The 21,447-nt window shown below is 37.6% G+C and overlaps 1 protein-coding gene across 5 annotated transcripts in view; it reads left to right on the top strand.

Annotated features, from left to right (window-relative positions):
* The window catches only part of ATP10D (ATPase phospholipid transporting 10D (putative)), a 109,421-nt gene that overhangs the window by 42,950 nt on the left and 45,024 nt on the right, over positions 1-21,447 (top strand). For 4 of the 5 annotated variants that reach the window (XM_086705127.1, XM_025922358.2, XM_086705129.1 and 1 more), the window contains 6 exons: positions 4,970-5,174; positions 7,175-7,260; positions 13,918-14,024; positions 14,308-14,439; positions 15,085-15,212; positions 15,334-15,586. In XM_086705127.1, the coding sequence (XP_086561253.1) occupies positions 4,970-5,174; positions 7,175-7,260; positions 13,918-14,024; positions 14,308-14,439; positions 15,085-15,212; positions 15,334-15,586 (911 nt within the window). The remainder of the gene's footprint in view (positions 1-4,969; positions 5,175-7,174; positions 7,261-13,917; positions 14,025-14,307; positions 14,440-15,084; positions 15,213-15,333; positions 15,587-21,447) is intronic. The other variant, XM_086705128.1, reaches the window with a different exon arrangement.

Below are 21,447 nucleotides of genomic sequence, written 5' to 3'. Positions count from 1 at the left end.
TCACTGTGTTGGGGCAAATGGGTGGCTCAGTCAGTTAAGCATCCGACTTCGGCTCAGATCGTGGTCCCATGGTTTGCGAGTTCAAGCCCCACATCAGGCTCTCTGCTGTCAGCACAGAGCCTGCTTTGGATCCTCTGTCTCCCTCTCTCTCTGCCCCTCCCCTGCATGCTCTCTCTCGCCCTCAGAAATAAATAAGCATTAAAAAATATATAATAAGAATCACTGTGTTGATTTTAGGAGTTTCAAAATAGTAATGTTAACATTTTAGGATTATCTCATAAATTCATAGGATTGCAGCAGTCTTAAAATGAGACTAAATATCAGTGACCTCCTAAAGTAATTAATCTTTTGTGTGATATTTTCTAAAGTGATGGTTCTTGAAATTCACTTTCTAAACCGTTTTTTATTTGGCAGTCCTCAGTAAGTGACTATATATTTGGAGTGACGTCTCCTTCTTGAGAGCTGGGCCCTGGACCTATGGACCTTGATTTAAGTCCCAGGACAAGTTTAGGAGCTGGGGGACCTTGAGAAGGTTACTTAACTTACCAAAACCAGTTTTTTCTAATTTGTAAAAGGTAGGGTAGGGGGCAGGGATTGTAATTCCTTCATAGTACTAACCACATAACATTGATACAAAAATTAAATCAGTTGGTGTGTATAAAGCATCTGATAAATTTTAGCTGCTGTTTATACAGTGATTATTATTTGATTATTGTAAATTTTTTAGTATTTTATGGGAAAAATGCTACATCAAAGAGAAATACTCAGAATCCTCTGTTTAAATTTGTTAAAGTAAGAAATAGAAGTTTACATCCTCCACTCTTTCTTCTTATGTCTCCCCTTCCTCCCAACCCCCACTCCAGTGTAATCACTGCTAATAGTCCAGTGTGTTCTTCCCCACGTTTCCCATGCTTATGTAGCAGAGCTGTTTGATCTTGAACTCTAAGAGAAGCAGAATTGGGTCTAGGAGTTTGCCTGAAGGAGGGATTGTGAAGGCTATGTCCTGTCCAGTGACAGTGGTTCAGGAGCACAAGCAAATAACTAGATGCAATAAATTCTACTTGTGTATTCAGGCTGTGGGAGAAGAAGAAGGTCCTTTTACTAGTTTTAATTCTTGATTGGGTAAGGAAATACAGCCTTGTTTTGAGTCTCCTATGATGATAAATCTTCAGAGCTAGTTAAATGTGGCAGTGAGCATTGTCACCAGCTTGCACTTGGTTTCTCACACTGTGTTCTCTTGCCCTATGTCTTTGTACTCTGCCTGAGTACCCTGACTGATACACTGTTCCACTGTCTTCACCTCAGTCAGTCTTGATCATCCTATAAGACTCACCTCCTCCAGGACTAAACGCCCCAATGGTTGGCTTCCATAGTAGTAGTAGTAACCTGTACCTACAGACCTCTCTCTTAAGAAAGTACTGTTTGTGTCTCTTTTTCAAATTTCAACCATAACTTCAATAGGGTGGTGAACATATATTAACCATTTGTGTATTCTTAGCACCTAATATGGTAGCTGGCATAAATTAACATCAGTATATGTTTATTGATCTAAATGAGCTAGCTGTTGGGCAAATTAGCTATTTTTTTTTTTTTTTTTGAAATCCTGGTGTTTACTCCAAATAGGGGACAATGAAGTTAATTCAGTTATGAAATTGGCTTCATTTGAATTTCGTTCCAATGTGGAATAAATAAACTTGTCCTTCATAGGAATCCTACTTTTTACGTTTGAAAGAAAAATAAAATTCTTAACCCTAAGATTCAAGTCTGTCTTCTCTTCCTATCATCACACTTCACAAATTCTTAGCAAATTTTCCTCATAGCTTTCCTCATAGAAAAAGTAGAGGTCATTAAGCATGAACGTATGTATCCCAGATTCCTTTGTGCATCATTCACATTTATACCTACTTTCTTCTGACCTGAGATGAAGAACTAGCTCCTTTTATTATAATAGTAACCCTTCATCTGTGTTCTTTTTTCCTTTTTTTTTTCAGTTTTTTAAAATGTTTTATTTATTTTTGAGAGAGAGAGAGAGCGAGCATGCGTGCATGCAAGCGTGGGAGGGGCAGAGAGAGGGAAACACAGAATTCAAAGAGGGCTCTGGGCTCTTAGCTGTCAGCAGAGTCCAATCTGGGGCTTGAACCCACGGACTATAACCTGACCTGAGCCGAAGTTGTTTGACTGAGCTACCCAGGTGCCTCCTTTCATCTGTGTTCTTAATCCTATTCCTTGTTGTTTTTCTTTCTTCCTTCCTTCCTTCCTTCCTTTCTTTCTTTCTTTCTTTCTTTCTTTCTTTCTTTCTTTCTTTCTCTCTCTCTCTCTCTCTCTCTCTCTCTCTCTCTTTCTTTCTTTCTTTCTTTCTTTCTTTCTTTCTTTCTTTCTTTCTTTCATTTTTGAGAGAAAAAGCATGCATGCGTGTGCCGTAGAGGGGGAGAGAGAGAGAATCTTAAGCAGGCTCCAGTGTGGAGCCCAACGGGGCCTTGATCTCACAACCATGAGATCCTGACCTGAGTCAAAATCAAGAGTCAAGCATTTGACTGACTGAGCCACCCAGACACTTCTGTTTCTTGTTGTTTCTTCAAAACCTCAACCACCTTTCCTACTCTGTGTTCTATCTTCTACCTTGCCTTTTCCATAGACTCCTTCCCAACAGCCCATGTTCATGTCCAATTCTCTCATCCTTTGTCCTTTGACTTACCTTTCATTGCAGTGGCTACTTTTACCCCTTATTCCTTTCAGAGGCTAAACGTGACATGCTCTACTTCTTCAACCTTCAGGCATTCTTAGGTTCATGGAGGTCTTACTTTCTAATTCACACTCCCCAGCAACAATTTTACACCATCAGCCTTTTCCATAGTCAACAGACATCGTAATAAATAAATGCTGTAGGAATGGCCCCTTTGCAGCTTCTTTTACTATGATGACTCCCTTTTTGAACTTTCCTTCTCCCTAGATTTCTGTGATCTCGTTTTCTCTTGGGTCTCCTTCCAATTCTCTATCACCTTGACGTCTCTTTTCCTGAGGAATCTCATGTCCTTACCTGGTGTCTGACATAGGTGTCTCTGTACCTAGTACTTCCAAACTCACATCTGGAAATTCAGATCAGAACCCTCAAATTGCTGCACATCTTCAATTTATATCCCATTTCAGATAAAACCTTTCCAGTCTGAGTTTTTATTATCTGCCCTCTCATGTGACCAGTTGCTTCTAAAATTTGACACATGGCAAAAGGCACCATTCCTCATCCCGTCAGGCAAGTTAGAAACCATAATGTCATCTTCTATAACTTCTTTACATGTAGTAAGTCATGAAATATGGTGTACTAAGTCGTAAAACATGTACTAAGTAGAAAAACCCAAACATGTCTTGATTTAATCTTGTATTTATCTCTGTTGCTATTGCCTTAATTTTGATCATCTTCATTCTTCTCCTGAATTATTTCAATAACTTTACATTGTTGTTTTGTTTTGTTTTGTTTTTGGCCATTCCTACTCCAAATTAGCCTGACACCCAAAATCCATCCATTACTCTGTCACAGGAGTTAGCAAGTAGAGATAGTATCAAATCCTTCTTCTGGTGAATCTTGTGACTCCCCATTTTTTATGGAATGAAATCACTACTCTTAGAGTTGTAGGACTGAACCTTTGAAATATGATCCATGCCTGGGTTTTTGATCTTCTCTCTTACTTCCTTCCATGAAGAGTGAACTGGTGTATACAAACAGTAGGAAAAAAGGGTGGTACAGACCATTGATTTGCCTTTCTCCTTACACTAACCAACTCTTTAGGTAATTGAGGATTTTCTTTAGTTGGATTCAACCTGGTGCATTAGGTATTTGGGGGAAAAGCGTCCTGAAAACGTACTTCTTAGGTATCCTTTTAAGTTAAATATTTCTTGAGATAACGGATATAATTCCCTATAGCAGAAAGTGTACAAACATTGGCGTAAGGTGGCATTTCTATTTGATCTGATGCATAATTTAGCATATAGCTGTCGCTCAGGCTTCTTTGACAATGAATTTGAATATTTAGCTCTATAAATGTAATTGAAGAGAAATCTTTACTTTAGAAATAAGTGTATTTTTGTGACAATTACCAGTTGCATTGGTAGGCAATGGAGGAATGAGACAGACCTTCCTAATATTTGTTGATAGCATTGTATATGAAATGCTGCTGAACTAGTTGATATGATGTTCTTTGATACAGATTTCCTCATTCTACTCTAAGGAAAATGCTTTGTGAAGCGTCATTCATGCTGGTTAGTATGAAAAGGCATGAGAAAAACTTTAACATAAAGCAGGGTATTTAAGGCAGACAATCTCAAATGATGTCTCTTTCCTTTAAAATGAATATATAAATGGGAAAACTACACTTTTGAAAAGACTTAAAATTTGCCATTCTTCTTTCTAATGATCAGCTACAGCAGACTCATGACTATCAGTATTTCCATTAAGTGATAGTTAGAGGCGTTAATAGCAGTATAATGATTTTTAAAACGCTGAGTATTTTATTTATTTCATTTTATTTTTTATTTCATTTCCTTGATGTTTTCTTTCATTATTCATCCTATCCAAAGGATGGAAAGCTCCTTGAAAGTAGATGGTATGTCTTGTGCACTTGTGAGTTCTTGATACCTGACCACAGGGCAGCACACAGTAATTGCCTTATGCGTGAATAAACTTATCAAACGTTAGTTTTATTCCAGAATTACTCTCAAGCAGCTTAATAGTTCAAAAATCTCAAGGACTAAAGAGCTGAAAAATGTGTTTTAGTAACTAAATAACTAAATTTTCAGGTGAAGCAAATTCTGGAATTTAGGTTTTCTCTGGCTTCCGTTTTAGCATTTAATGGATTAAAATTCACCCCAAATGCTTAAAACATGCCTCAAATTATACACAAAACCTAAAAAATAAGATTATCTGTGTTTCTGTCTTAATATTCTCTTTAAACTTCCCCTCCTCCCCCAATGTTAGGAAAGAGAAAAAATATGTCGACCAATGCTGGAAAGACGTTGCTGTTGGGGACTTCATTCGCCTTTCCTGTAATGAGGTTATTCCTGCAGACATGGTCTTACTCTTTTCCACCGATCCAGATGGAATCTGTCACATTGAGACTTCGGGTCTCGATGGAGAGAGCAATTTAAAACAGAGGCAGGTGGTTCGGGGATATGCAGAGCAGGTAAATACTGTGTTCTCACTTGGTGACTTATTAACATTTTTCCTTTCAGAAGATGACCGAGCTCATTTTTCACAGAGACAGAAAATGAGATTTTTAAATTTATTTTTACCATTACAAAATAGAAGCCCAGAGGGCTTAATCCATTTACAGATATCCCTGGAAGTGTTTTATAGATAATAGGCTGTAATGACTTTGAAGTTCACACATTTTAGTCTGGCGATCCTATATTTTTTGGAACTGAATTAAGGGAAACTAACAGAATTATTTTGCAATTTGGAAAATTATTTTGCAATGGAAACGATCACCTTCTGTTCCTACAATGTATAATTGCATACATACCCAGACCTTTTGAGACTTGTGTAGTTTCTCATGCCACAGGGCTTCTAGACTCTTCACCACACTGTGGCGAGGGAAACAAGAACTGTGAAGTTCTGTGAACATGAGTTTGAATGAATTCTAGCTCTCCTATTACATTATTGTGTGGCCTTGGGCAAGTCACTTATTTTGTGCCTCAGTTTATCTTAAAATAGAAATGATGATGCCTGTCTCATACCATTGCTGTGAGATGTAAATGAAGTAATGTATGTAAAAATATCATGTACATTGCTTAAATATTAGTTTCCCTTCCCTGTCTCTGGAAGCACTTGAGATGAAGTTTTTAAAAATTTAATAGTCTTTTTAAAACTGAACCATTAAGTCAGGTAACTGACTTAAACTGAACCATTAAGTTCATAAACTAAAAAGTGTTTTAGCCAAATAAATGCCCTGATCTTTAGTAAGTTTCATGATATGGTGTAACATTGGGCCGTCTTTCTATCTATGGATTTAATTTAGATCCTGTGATTGATAAGCCTCTCAGCTTCGCATTGTCACTTTTGTGAACATTTATATTACTAAGACGTTTGTAAAAATCTTGTACAACTTGAGATTCCATTATATACTACTAAGTACCTATTCTGACGGTAACACCAGTTGATTAATCAGTACACTTTGGGATCAATTAAGGGTGAGTGCTCTGGCATCCCATGACCTAGATTATAATCCTGTTTCTAAACGTCTCCTTGTGTGGAGACGTAGAGCAAATTACTGATCTTCTCTCTGTGTCTCTTTCTTTACCTGTTAATTAGACCTAATTATAGCACCTACCTCATATTAAGAAATTAGTATGTTTAAAGTACATAATAGAGATTCTACTACATCAAAAGAACTAAAAAATTAGTGATTAGCAAATCAAATCATCTAATTATATAACTCATTTTCCATATGTTTTGCTGTGATACGTTAATACTTGATGAGATATATCAATAATAATTTTTTTTATTAGGCAAACATTCATATGAAAACAAGGAAATGAGATAAGGTTTCCCTGGCTTATTCTTAGTGAATCCATGCCTGTGTTCTATAAAAACATTTTGTTTATTTGCTCACGGGTTTCATAAAGCATACTAAAATTACCATTTAATCCATTAGAGAATTTTGTAAATGCTGACGTCCAACTTATTTTTAAATTTTTAAAGAAAATTTGCTGGGATAAATGCATAATGTGCTCAGAGTGTTCGCATACACATTTAATCTCCGAAAATCCCTACATGATAAAAGAATAACAACAAAGTATTTTCAGCTTTTCAGTGATTTCTGCATAAAGGAGTGTCTGCTGTATGAATAGAAGGTCTTCTCTGCAGAGAGTCCTGCATGGATTCTAGTGTATGAATAAGACCTATAGATGTTTGTTAATGCTCCAGGACCATCCCCATCCCACATATTCATTTATGATTATGCCTCTACTGTTCTTCATTTTCTTTATTTGGGCAATTTGTGACCTAAATTTGGTAGCAAGAATGCATTAGTTTTATCTTAAGAGTTGGTGAAAGGATAAACACTTAAATATCAAGGGTTTAACTTTGAATTTTTCTTGTGTCATGATTTTAAAATATGTAGATATATGTGTGTGTGTGTGTGTGTATATATATGTATATATTTATTTTTTTGTTTGTTTTTAGGACTCTGAAGTTGATCCAGAGAAATTCTCCAGTAAGATAGAATGTGAAAGTCCAAACAATGACCTCAACAGATTCCGAGGCTACCTGTGAGTGATACATGACTTAACCTTCATTGGTATGAGTAGAATTATGTGTTGCAATTATATTTACTGCAGTATTTTTGTGTATGTATATCCAAGTTAAATCACCAAAGGCCATGTGTTTAGCCACCTATTAATTTGTCTTTATTTTAATAATCTGGTAAATATTATTAACTGGGTGTTGTATGAAAGCCAATTTGACAATAAATTATATTTAAAAAATAATTAAAAATAAAAACCACAACAAAAGCTTGTTCTTAAAATAATCACAAAATCTCGGTCAGTGGTGTAAGAATGTTTTACATGAGCTCTGTATTAAGCTTAAGACATGTTGTTTGGAAGGAGGGGCCTTCACAGAACTGGCAACCTAGGTGACATGATAGGATAGTGTCCTCCTGCAGAATTAGAGTATCAAGTGGATATTTCTGGTTGGCAAAAGGTAGCCAAGGAATTGAAATGTGTAAGAAAAAGTATGGGAAGTCACAACAGTGTTCATTCTGGAGCCCTCGAGGCATCTATATCCCTTTTGCAAGGGCAGCTAGAATTTGGTGTCTTACCTAATTTCAGACACTTAAGTGCTTTATGCCTTGAACCAAGTTATTTACTCTTTTTGATCCTCAGTTCCCTGATTTTTTTTTTTTTTAAATTTTTTTTTTTTTTTCAACCTTTATTTTTGGGACAGAGAGAGACAGAGCATGAACGGGGGAGGGTCAGAGAGAGAGGGAGACACAGAATCGGAGGGAAACAGGCTCCAGGCTCCGAGCCATCAGCCCAGAGCCTGACGCGGGGCTCGAACTCACAGACCGCGAGATCGTGACCTGGCTGAAGTCGGACGCCTAACCAACTGCGCCACCCAGGCGCCCCACTCAGTTCCCTGATTTTTAAGAGGAGAGGAGACAATCAGATCTACTTCATAGTAGTGATCTTATGAGAGAATGGTAAAGAAAATTTCCAACTCATTTTGGAGACCAGGATTATCCTGATACCATAAACATACAAAGACACTTATGGAAAGATCAGTGTCCTGCATGAACACAGATGCAAAATTATGGCAAATCAAATCCAATGATATATAAGAAGGATAATATATCATGACCCAGTGGGACCTATCCCAAAAATGCAGGCTGGTTTAATATTAGAAAAGCAGAGTGCTTAAGTGGCTCAGTCGGTTGAGTGTCCAAGTCTTGATTTCAGCTCAGGTCATGATCCCAGGGTTGTGGGATTGAGCCCTGCGTCAGGCTCCACCCTGAGTGTGGAGCCTGCGTAAGATTTTCCCTCTCTTCCCCTCTTCCCCGTCCCTTATTCGCATGCTCGCTCTCTCTCTCTCTCAAAAAAAAAACAAAAACAAAAAAAAACCTTAATATTAGAAAGTCAAATGATGTAATCCACCATATTAACAAGCCCCAATTAACAAATTAAAAAAGAAAAACCCAAGTGATCATCTCATGAATGTAGACAAAGCATTTGACAAAATCTAACTTCTGTTCTTGCAAACTGGAACTAGAAAGGAACTCTCTCAACCCGGTAATGGCATATATGAAGAACCTACAGTTAGAATCATACTTAATGGTGCAAGACTAAATGCTTTTAAATGTTTTTTCCCTAAGATCAGGAACAAGACAAGGATATTTACTCTCACCACTTTTATTCAAGATTTCACTAGAGATTCTAGATTAGTGTAGTCAGGCAAGAAAAGGAAATAAAAGATTTCAACTTAAAAAGAAGTAAAACTGTTTATTATTCATAGATGGCTTGATGCTCTTTGTGGAAAACCTGATAAAATCTATAAGAATTTAACAATTGGGCTTAACAATGTTGTAGGAAACAGATCAATATACAGAAATCCATTGTATTTCTATATACTAGCAATGAGCAATCAGATATTGAAATTTTTCAAAATACAACTTATGATAGCATCAGAAAAAATGAAATACCTGAGGCTAATCCTGACAAAAGTTGTGAAACACCTGCACACTCAAAACCATTGAACACTGCGGAAAGAAATGAAAGACCTAAATAAATGGAGCAATGTATGCTGTTCATGGGTTGAAAGACTCAGTATTGTTATGATTCAGTTTTTTTTCCAAATCGATCTGTAGATTCAATGTAATCCTAATCAAAATCCTAGCATGTGTTTTTTTAAAGAAATTGGCATGTTTATTTTAATTTTTTTTCTAAATCGATCTGTAGATTCAATGTAATCCTAATCAAAATCCCAGCATGGTTTTGTTATTTTTTTTTTAAAGAAATTGACAAGTTTATTCTAAAATTTATATGGGGTTGCAAAGAACCTATATTACCTTAAAACAGCACTGAAACAGAACAGAGTGGGAGAGCCAACACCACCTGATTTCAAAACTTCCAGTAAAGTACAGTAATCAAATTAGCATCATTTTGGCATAAAGATAGACCAGCAGATCAGAAAAGATTAAAAGATTATAGAATCCAGAAATTGACCCACACATTTATGGACGATTGGTTTTTGTTGTCCATAAATGTGCCTTGACAAAGGTACACACAAGCAATTTAGTGAAGAAAGGTTTTTCTTTTCAACAAATGATGCTAAAACGATTGGATATCCATATTGTAAAAAATAAACTTCAAGCCATACCTCTCACTGTTTAAAAAAACTGAACTAAAAATGGCTTCTATAGTTTAATGTAAACCTAAGATTTGAAACTCCTTAAACATGGAGGAAACATAACAGAAATCTTTGCTATCTTCAGTTAGGCAAAGACTTCTCAGAACACCCAAAGCACAATAAAAGGACAAAAAATACATAAAAGAACTTCAGAATCAAAATTAAAACCTTTTTCTCTTCAATGACACTATTAAGTGAATGAAAAGATAAGTAACAGATTGGAAGAAAATGTTCTCAATGCGTGTAACTGATGTGTTCAGATTATACAAAGACATCTTAAAACCTGGTAATAAGGGGCGCCTGGGTGGCTCATTTGGTTAAGTGTCCACCTTCAGCTCAGGTCATGATCTCATGGTTGCTAAGTTCAAGCCTTACATCCTCTGTCTGCGGTCAGTGCAGAGCCCGCTTTGGATCCTCTGTTTCCCTTTCTCTCTGCCCCTACCCTCTCGCGAGCATGTGTGCATGCTCTCTCTCTCCCTCAAAAATAAATAAACATTAAAAAAAAAAACCCTCAGTAATAAGAAAACAAACAATAAGTTTTAAAATAGTCCAAGAAATTTGAACAGACACTTCACCAAAAAACGTATATAGGTGACAAATAACTGTGTAGAAAGATACAAGTTAAAACCACAGAGCTACAACTACTAACAGTTCAAAAGACTCAACTATACCCAGTGCTGGTGAGTAAGTAGGAGAACTGGAGTGCCCACTTACTGCTTGTGGGAATATAAAGCAATACAGCCACTTTAAAGAACAACTTGGAAGTTTCTTAAAAAGTTAAACATATGCCCACTGTATGATCTGGGTGTTCCACTCCTAGGTAGTTACCCACGAGAAAATAAAACATGTCTCAGTAGAGTAGTCTGTACACAAATATTCATAGCAGCTTTGTTTGTAATAGTCCAAAACTGGAAACAAGCCAAATACCATCAACAAGAGCATGGATGAACAAATTGTATATCCATACAGTGTATGGAATTCATTGCAGGGGGAATTCAGCAAAAGGAATTCACTGGTGCTACATGCTAAAATATGGATGCATCTCTGAATGTCACGTTCAGTGAAACAAGCCAGGCAGGAAAGAATATATACTCTATGGTTTGATTTATATAATTTCTTGAAAATAAACCTAATTTAAAGCAATAGAAAGCAGATAAGTGAGTGCCTTAACTAAATTTCTGGAACTGGACTCCTAGTCTACCTTGTCAGCCTCTCTCTTCATCCCGCTTGGACATATTTTTTTTTCTTAATAGACACATTGGAACATCATTTGCTGTTGTGAGTACTCAGTCTTGCCCTAGAACCCTTACCTACTTCTAAGGCCCCACTAGCCTCTTGGCTGTCCTAATTATCACTTGCCTCTGGATTCTCTGATGCCACGTTCACCTGCTCTATGGTTTTTCCATTCGTGATGGGCTCCTCTGATGTCTGTCTGCTTCAACTGTGCTGCCTTACTTTCTGATTAGTCTGATCTGACCACTGGAATTGCCTTTCTCTTGGAATCCACAACTAAAGCTGCTCTCTGCTTCTTTTCCCTCCCTCAGATTCTGTCTTCCTCAGTAATTAGATTTTCCTGGGTCTGCTCTGTTGAAGCTTCTATTAAGCTGGCTTCAGCAACTTGCAAGGAAGCATTGAATGATAGAGTCAGCCCAGGTAGATAAAGTGATTTTTCTGTGGAATTATTTTTATCCACTAAGCTAACTCCTTATCCTTTACCTGCTTTGTGGTCTGTTTTCTAAAATCAACAAAAATTGAGATGCTCAGGCTCACTTTCTATATGGTGCCTTCTCTGATCTTACTCTCAGGTAGAGCTTTCTCCCTATTTGTGTCCACAGTGCATGTTGAATATCAAGTTTCTATTATAATATCTATAATTACTACACTTACATATTTCTGTATCAGTCACTTCCCCTTAGACCACAGGAGCCAAGACTATGTGTGTTTTTCTATTCCCAGCATCTGAGTGGGAATGCTGGGCCTGTAATAGATGTTGCCTAGTGATTTCAGGGGATGAGAGCTCTATGTGGACAGTCAGTGCTTCATATGGAGTCCAGAGATCTCACATCATAAGTGCCAAATATCATATACCTGTCAAGGGCAGGACCTGTTTAATGTTTGGGCAGATGCTATTATTATAGAAGTTAGGCTTTGATCTAATGATAGTAACCTAGAGTGATGTAATGGTGAAAAATAAGGATCTGGTGGGGGGGGGTAGGAATTTTAAATCTTACTGAGGAACTTTGGAAATGGTTTCTATGTTGAATCTGTTCCTATAAAGGCTCTAGGGATAATGAATGTTATATTGATGAGGATTGTGTGGGGCTTGCCTGGGAACACTACATAGAAATGTTACTGTTGAACTTAAATTCTTCATCTGCAGGGGTGCTTGGGTGGCTCAGTTGGTTAAGCATCCGACTTCTGTTCAGGTCATGATCTCGCCATTTGTGAGTTCGAGCCCCGCATTGGGCTCTGTGCTAACTGCTCAGAGCCTGGAAACTGCTTTGGATTCTGTGTCTCCTCCTGTCTCTGTCCCTCCCATGCTCATGCTCTGTCTCTCTCTGTCTCTCAATAATAAAATAAACGTTAAAAAAATTTTTTTATATAACAAATTTTTTATCTGCAAAACCAGGAACCAGAATTAAATTAAACCCAAGGACACTACACTATAGTTGTCTCTTTGTACCTAAAACCACATATGTGAAAGCATACAAACATAGATCTCCTAGAATAAGATGTTTGCAAATTATAGGAGTGAAATGACACATCTGTTTCTTCCTCCTTTGTGGTATCCTTCTTTGCAGAGTTTTCCTTAGTAATTGCAGGTAGCAAGGATACCAGATAACAATTACAGTTCTCCTATATTTAAGAAAGAAGAAACAACTTATCAACTGAAGTATATTGCTTAGAAAGCAACCTAATTTTAATGCTGAAGTTAAGAGGGCATTTTCAAAATAGGTGAAATACATTACTTTTGCTTATTTAAAAAAAAAAAGTCCAATTATTTTGCTCTTTATTTTTGCCACTGTTGTAACTTGATCAAGTAATTGCTTTGATAATCTTTAAACCATTTATTACAGGAACTTTCCAACAGGCAAAAGCAAAAAGAAAAATATAATGAACACTCATGGGCTCTCACCCAGATTTAACTATTTCATAATTTTGCCAGTTTTGTCCCCCCCCCCGCATCACAGTTTACCACATTTACCAGGCTGCATCCTTGTGGTAGTGAACATTGTTTTCTGGCCATCTGATTTCCTATAAACTGTCCAGGGACACTTTCAAATCTGATGAAGGACATAATTTCTTTTTCTACAAAATGATACACACACACACACACACACACACACACACACACACACACACACCTACATGCAGGAAATATTGCATACAATTTCAAAGGCTTCATGGATCTCTTGATCTCCACCCCAGGTGGATTTGCTGTTAGAGATGCTTCATTAGGTACCTGTGGAAACAGGTACTTGCTATTGTGTATCATCTGGAGGCCTGTGATGTCCCCTGTTCCATTGGTGGTTCTATTAAGATTGGTGTTGTCAGCCATACTCTTTCATTATAAAATCCTCAGGCTGTCACCTAGTGGGTTTAGCAGCCACAAATTACCATTCCCTAGAACAGTCCTTGATTCCATCCAGGTTGAAAATGGAATTTTTCTAATTCTATCAAGAACTTTTCCCTTGTCCGTTACTAAGTTACCTGAAACACAGTTTGTACTAGCAGTAGGTTCCTTATTTGGAATATTTTTTTTTTTGAGGTTTTGTAGTATGAGAAGTTGACAAACGGGAATGATAGAAAATGATGGTAGCTGAGACTTGTTGCATCTTTTATCAAGCCAAAGCAAGATAAGAAAATCAAAGGGCCCAGAGATTTGAAACCTTTCTTGTGACTTGCTTGACTTAATGTGACTTTCTTGACTCCAGTCAAGAAAACTCAGAATGCATGATTTTTATTTTTACATCCCCACTTTTGCTATTTAAAGATGAATCTCTATGCTATCTTTCTTATAGAGAACATTCCAACAGAGAACGCGTGGGTCTCAGTAAAGAAAATTTATTACTTAGAGGATGCACCATTAGGAACACAGAGGCCGTTGTGGGCATCGTGGTTTATGCAGGTTAGTTACACTTCTGATTTTCACTGTTGTCTCCTCTGTGTTTTTCTTCAAGTTAACATTTTTCATTTATTCAAAATGCAGTCTACAAAAGCAGAAAGGAAATTTTGTCTTCGTAAACTTAATCCTCGGTCTCTTTTTTCTAAATGGATCACAAAAGCAAACTAAATTAACAAAATCTATTGTGCGATTACTCTTTATTAAATTATCTGCCACAGAGATTTAAAACTATGCTATTTGCTATCTGGCTTTAATTTGCAAATTTTCTGACATGTTACCTATGTAGGCCATGAAACCAAAGCAATGCTGAACAACAGTGGTCCAAGGTATAAGCGCAGCAAATTAGAAAGAAGAGCAAATACAGATGTCCTCTGGTGTGTCCTGCTTTTGCTTGTGATGTGTTTAACTGGTGCATTGGGTAGGTAAATTTGATTTTTTTTGCTGACGTCTTTTCAGCAAGGTATTTATTTAAAAGTATTTTATTTTCTGGGGCGCCTGGGTGGCGCAGTCGGTTAAGCGTCCGACTTCAGCCAGGTCACGATCTCGCGGTCCGTGAGTTCGAGCCCCGCATCGGGCTCTGGGCTGATGGCTCAGAGCCTGGAGCCTGTTTCCGATTCTGTGTCTCCCTCTCTCTCTGCCCCTCCCCCGTTCATGCTCTGTCTCTCTCTGTCCCAAAAATAAATAAATAAAAAAAAAAAAAAAAAAAAAAAAAAAGTATTTTATTTTCAAAATATTGATGAATATTTGACTTCTGTAAAGGAGGTTTCATTCGCCATTCATTTTTTTCCCTCACATCTTTATCTTTCTCAATCTCTGATCTGAAAAACATTAATGTTGATTATATCCAGTTACATGGGGCCACAGTAGTAAAGGGACCTGGCAAGAGATTTAAAGAGAGACCGAGACAGGAGAATTTGGAGCCTTTTGAATTTTAATTTGTTTTAAAAAATAAACAGTGGGTCTTCAACCAAAATAAATACTTTTATTCCTCTTTAGGAATGAAGTTCTATATTTACATAGTGTATATGTAGCATTCTTTTGATGTCTGTGTGTTTTTTGAAAGGTCATGGAATCTGGTTGAGTAGATATGAAAACATAATATTTTTTAATATCCCGGAGCCTGATGGGCATGTCATATCACCATTGTTGGCAGGATTCTATATGTTTTGGACCATGATCATTTTGTTACAGGTAATTTATGTTGAGTTCATCATAGAATTTTGAGGACTTTGTTACTTAATCCAACTACATTTGGTTTCTCACCCGTTATTTTCCCTCTCTAATATTTTTTAAATTGCTTGGTTCCTCTTAGGTCTTGATTCCCATTTCTCTCTATGTTTCCATTGAAATTGTGAAGCTTGGACAGATATATTTTATTCAAAGTGATGTGGATTTCTACAATGAGAAAATGGATTCTACTATTCAGTGCCGGTCGCTGAACATCACCGAGGACCTTGGGCAGATTCAGTACCTCTTTTCTGATAAGACAGGAACTCTCACTGAGAATAAGATGGTTTTTCGAAGATGTAGTGTGGCAGGTTTTGATTATTGCCATGAAGAAAATGGTAAGTGTGGGTTTCTGTGAAAACCAACCTGAAGATTGGGCTTTTTGGCACCCACTTAAAAGTTTGATAATTCTAGGGACACCTGGGTGGCCCAGTTGGTTAAGCATCCGACTTCAGCTCAGGTCGTGATCCCACTGTTCAATCCCCGTATCGGGCTCTGTGCAGACAGTGTAAGGTCTGCCTGAGATTCCCTCTCTCTGCCCCTCCTCTGCTCTCTGTGTCTCTCAAAATAAATCAACTTAAAAAAAATTTTTTTTTAAATACATTGTATTTTCTCTTAGGCACATACATTTTTAAGCCAGGTTTTATTGTTACCTGTGAATGCAAGGGATAAAATGTTGAATGTTTATCACATAATCACTACACAAATGTAAAAAAATAGCTAGTCATACTGGATATGATGATACTCTGCCTTGTTTTATCTTCTTTATTGCATTTTTGTTACAAAAACAGTATTTTAGAAAATCTCAGATAAGGTAAATGAGGAAAAACATAAAAGCCATAAGTAATCCCCACCAGAGTAGACCACTGTTAACATTTTTGTACATTTCTTTTGTCTTTTTCTTGTACGCTTTATGTTTTTTAAACAAAAATGAAATTACAGTGTGCTTTTGCTTTTACAACCATTTTTCTTAAGACTTCATTGTGACTGCCTTTCTGTTCTCTCCTTACTCTTCTAGAGGCTATGCTATATTGCACTGTAATAATTGCCAAAATTTATGTAAATAATCCACCATTAATTTTGGTTGTCAACATTTACTGTGGTAAGCAATGCTGCAGTGAACCTCACTAGCTAAACTTTCACACCTGTTTGTGAGAGGAGTGTCTTCCAAAATAGTTGACTATGTAGATCCCTATTTTCAAGTAACTTATGTAGTGTTTCACAAAATATGTGATGAGGAGCATCGCATCTTTTTTTTTTGTATTCGTAGCATTTCAAATTTTGTGTTTGTAGCATTTAAAAGGGCTGATATCAGCCCTTTCCTGCCACAGTTCCTGAGCACACACTTGGGCCCAGTGAGTGCTTCTCTTCTATAGCCCTTTATGCAGAGAAGGTACCAAGAGATTGAGAATCACATGCTATCATGACTGAACTGTCTGTGGACCATGGAGTGTTGCACTGCTTCTGTAGGTACCAACTTCGCCTGTAAACACTTCTCTACTACACATACATACGGAGATCCTGGTCTCTTTTCTGTAATAGTTTAAAAATAAGGACATGTTGTATACACACTCTGATTGATGAAGGAAGGAGTAGGGGGGGCTACTTCTCTCCAGGATTTAACCCTAAGATATATTATTTTTACTGAAATTAAAGCTGGTTAACCCTTCAGGATTTGGGGGCAAAAATCACTGCCTAGGAGATCTGTCCATAAAAAACATCACTGCTAGGAAATAGCCCCGTGCACATATGCATTTGAACTAAACACATCTGACGACACCATTTTATGTTTTAAAACCTTGCAACTTAGGAGCACCTGGTTGGCTCAGTTGGAAGAGTTTATGACTCTTGATCTTGAGGTTGTGAGTTCAAGCCCCACATTGAGTGTAGAGGTTACTTAAATAAATAAACTTAAAAAAAAAAATAAAACCCTGCAACTTAGAAATTTGGTTAATGAACTAAGTAGCATCAGCAACGCCTCAGTGTGTATTAAAAACACAGAATCTCAGGCTCCTCTTTAAAACTTCAATTAAAATCTTCATTTAACAATATTCCCAGGTGATTTATGTGCATATTAAAATTTTAAAGCAATCCTTTAAAAAATTACTGAAAGAGAATATCTTTTTTAATAGTAATCTTTTTAGTTTAGAATAGCATTAGATTTATAGAAAAGTTACAAAGATGCTTTTGAGGGTTCCGTTATGCACCCCTATCTAGTTTCCTCTGTCATTAACATCTTACATTAGTTGTATAATACATTTATGATAAGTAATGAACTAATATTGATATCATTATTAACTGAAATCCATACTTTATTCAGATTTCTTTAGTTTATACCTTTTTCTGTCTGAGGATCCCATCCAGAAGACCATGTGACAGTCCACATTTAGACTGCTCTAGATTTGAAATCTTCTAAGGCTTTCTGTTTCTCGATGACCCTAGTTCTGAAGGGCACTATTCAGGGATTTTGTAGAATGTTTCTCAATTTGGGTTTGTCTAGAGAGTGCCTTTATGATGCGGTTTGTGAATCTGATCTACATGGTGAGAGCATTTAGTAGTTTCCAAGAACAAAGATTTTGGAATCAGGCCTCCTGAATCTGATTCCCATCTTTGCTGCCTATGGGCTGTATGACTCTGGGCCAGTTACATAATTGCTCTGGGCCTCACTAAAAAGGATCCATAATAGTATTCATGAAGATAATTCATGAAAAGCCACTCAAAGCATGGCACAGAATAAATTCTTTGTAAGTATGAGCTGCCATTGTTTTTCTCATTACAGTTGTCAAAGTAAGAAATAGATTTATCTTTTGAGGAGTTCATGGTCCGATATGGAAAACAGGCATGGAAACGTAAAAATATCTTACTTCGTCTCATAGGATGAAAATCTGGTGTTTTGGAGGTGATTTTAGCATTGATCAAGGTTTGGGACCTAGAAGGATATTGGGCAAGAAATTTTTGGAATGCTGGAAATGGGCAAGGAATAAGTTTAGAATAAAAGATTTGTGTGTATCAAGGATACATGGATGATACAGTTGGCCGAAGCTTAGCTGAGCGTGCTGTTTATGAGCAGGTGAAAGTCGGGATGCTGGAAATGTTTGGGGGATTAGTTCATAGCAAAATGCTTGGAGGATATGGGGATGATACAGTTGGGAGAAATCCATGTGCACGTTGTGCTGTTCACCCTTGTTTTGGGCCCTTTGAGGAGCACATTGAAAAGTATGATCAACTTTTTGTTCCACAGATTTTTGCTCACTTCTTCCAAATATCAAATAAATGTAAGTAACAGGGCCTGAACAGGTTACTAGATATTTGAAAGAGGATTCAAAAGGGAAGATTAGGGATTAAATAAGAAAGAGAATTAAAGTAGTTAACCTAGCATCTAATCAGTACCTACCTTGATAGAAAGACTACATACTTTGCATTTTCTCTTGTGAATTGGAAAGCAAGAATTCCTGCCCCACTCTGAGGCATTTATGGAACTAATTGAAACCTGTTTTAAGAGACATATGAAAAGTCTGCATGATCAGCTGGATAGATTAAAAAAATTTTTTTTTTAATGTTTACTTATTTTGAAAGAGAGAGAGAGAGCACACGCGCGTGCGCGCACCTGAGTGGGGGAGGGGCAGGGAGTGAAGAAGACACAGAATCTGAAACAGTCTCCAGGCTCCAAGCTGTCAGCACAGAGCCCGACACAGGGCTTGAACTCACCAACTCTGAGATCATGACCTAAGCTGAAGTCAAAGGCTCAACCGACTGAGCTACCCAGGCGCCCCGGATAAATTTTTGTTTATCAGTATGGTAATAAGCTTTTCTTTCTCATACCCAATTTTTGATTTTTTTTTTAAGTTAATTTATTTATTTCGAGAGAGAGAGACAGCATGCAAGCAGGGGAGGGCCAGTGAGAGAGAGGGAAAGAGAGAGAATCCCAAGCAGGCTCCATACTGTCAACACAGAGTCCGATACAGGGCTCAAACTTACAAAACTGTGTGGTCATGACCTGAGCCAAAACCAAGAGTTGGACGCTTAACCGACTGAGCCATCTCATACCCAATTTTTGAAAAACCTTCACTGAGTCTACAAGTATTACACCTATAGTTTTGTTTTCTGAATCAAATTATAGCTTTACTGTTCTGTTTCCTTCCCAAAGCTTTTTACAAAATGATTAAAGGTTGCTCCGTGTGTTCTTGAGTCCACTCTTCCAGTGTTATTTATTGAGCAAGTTTGTCCTGTCCTAAGGGCTGAGCTGTCTGGCATTATAGTAATTACACAGTTGCATGAGGACTGATTTCCCTAATGATGTACAGAGAAATTCCTGAAGTATAAGCCTTTATGTTTCTATAGGTTTTGTAATATTGTAATTATTTATTTTTAAAATGGTATCACATCACCAATAAGTTTCTTTAGCTACTCAAGGATTTATCAACCTCAGCACTATTGCCATTTGGGGCTGCATTATTCTTTGAGATGGGTGCAGTTCTGTGCATTCCAAGATGTTTAGATGCCTCCATGGGCTCTGACCACTGAATGCCAATTGCACTCCTCCCCCAGTTATAACAACCAGACTGTGTACAGGCATTGCCAAATGTTCGCTGGGGGACAAATTCACCCCTTGTTGAGAATGACTGAACTAACCTATACAGGTAACTGCCAAGGAGATATAACATAGTGGATACATGTACTGGCTTCAGGGTCAGGAAGACCTACATTTAAATCCCAACTCTACCCCCAACTAGCTGTTTAACCATGGTCAAAGTACTTAATCTCTCTGGCTCTTAGCCTCTCTTACCTGCAAAGTGAAACAGTGATAGTTCCTAACTGGTAGCATTATTTTTAAGATGAAAAGGGAAGATCTAGATACAGATATTTACATAAAGACCTAAACAGATGATTGATGAACAGGAAGTACTCAATAAATTTTTTTTTAATGTTTATTTATTTCTGAGACAGAGACAAAGCATGAATGGGGGAGGGGACGAGAGAGAGACAGAGACAGAATCCGAAGCAGGCTCCAGGCTCTGAGCTGTCAGCACAGAGCCTGATGCGGGGCTCAAACTCACAAACCATGAGATCGTGACCTGAGCCGAAGTCGGTCGCTCAACTGACTGAGCCACCCAGGCGCCCCAGGAAGTACTCAATAAATGTCAAGTCCCTACCCCACAACATTCCCTTGATTCTACGGATATTCCATTTATGTGTCTATTCAAACATGCATTCATTATTCATTTGATACATGTTTAAACTACAATACATGGACTTGTTGAAATCAAGCAGGGAATATTGGTGTAAAATTATAAGGAATATCATGTTAACATACATTCAGAACATAACATTCTGAGCACTGTCTGTGAACTTTCTAGAACTGGATGTAAGACCGATGATTATTACTTTTGTGAAATGGGGAAAATTCGTTTGATTTCTTTATTACTAAAATTGACGTATTAATAGTATCTGCCACAGAGGGTTGTCCTAGTTATTAAATGAGACAGATGCCTGGTGCATAGTAACATTCAGTACATTCAGTAGATAGAAGCTTTAAAGGCTCAGGGAGTGAGGGCTAGTATAGTTACAGAGGTCACCATTGAGGAACTGGCCTTTGAACTAAGCCTTCAAAGATGTTGAAGATTTATGTAAGCATAGAAAAAGAGAATGGATATTCTGGACAAGGGCACAGGTGAAAATGGAGAACTTCAGTATGTTTGGGATTCAGTAAGTGGATGGGTTTTTGAAGCTGAAAGGCCATACAGGGAAGCATTCTGTATTATTTAGTCAGAGAATATATTGAAACTTGCAGAACTGGAAAGGATCTTAAAGTCATTAAATCCAAATTGTTCATTCGGCCAGTAAGAAAACAGAGGCCCGGGAAGAGTTAAGCGATTTCCTAGAAAACACTGAGTCTTTGGAAGAGTTGGTTCTAGAACTCAGGATCACAACATTGCCTCTTAGCTTCTCTTTGTCCTTGAAAAATACAGATACAAGGGGCGCCTGGGTGGCGCAGTCGGTTAGGCGTCCGACTTCAGCCAGGTCACGATCTCGCGGTCCGTGAGTTCGAGCCCCGCGTCGGGCTCTGGGCTGATGGCTCAGAGCCTGGAGCCTGTTTCCGATTCTGTGTCTCCCTCTCTCTCTGCCCTTCCCCCGTTCATGCTCTGTCTCTCTCTGTCCCAAAAATAAATAAACGTTGAAAAAAAAAAAAAAAAAAGAA

Source organism: Puma concolor, chromosome B1 (genome assembly GCF_028749965.1).
Source record: "Puma concolor isolate L17-30 chromosome B1, mPumCon1.1.hap2, whole genome shotgun sequence".
NCBI lineage: Eukaryota > Metazoa > Chordata > Mammalia > Carnivora > Felidae > Puma > Puma concolor.
This window is presented reverse-complemented; position numbering and strand designations above follow the sequence as displayed.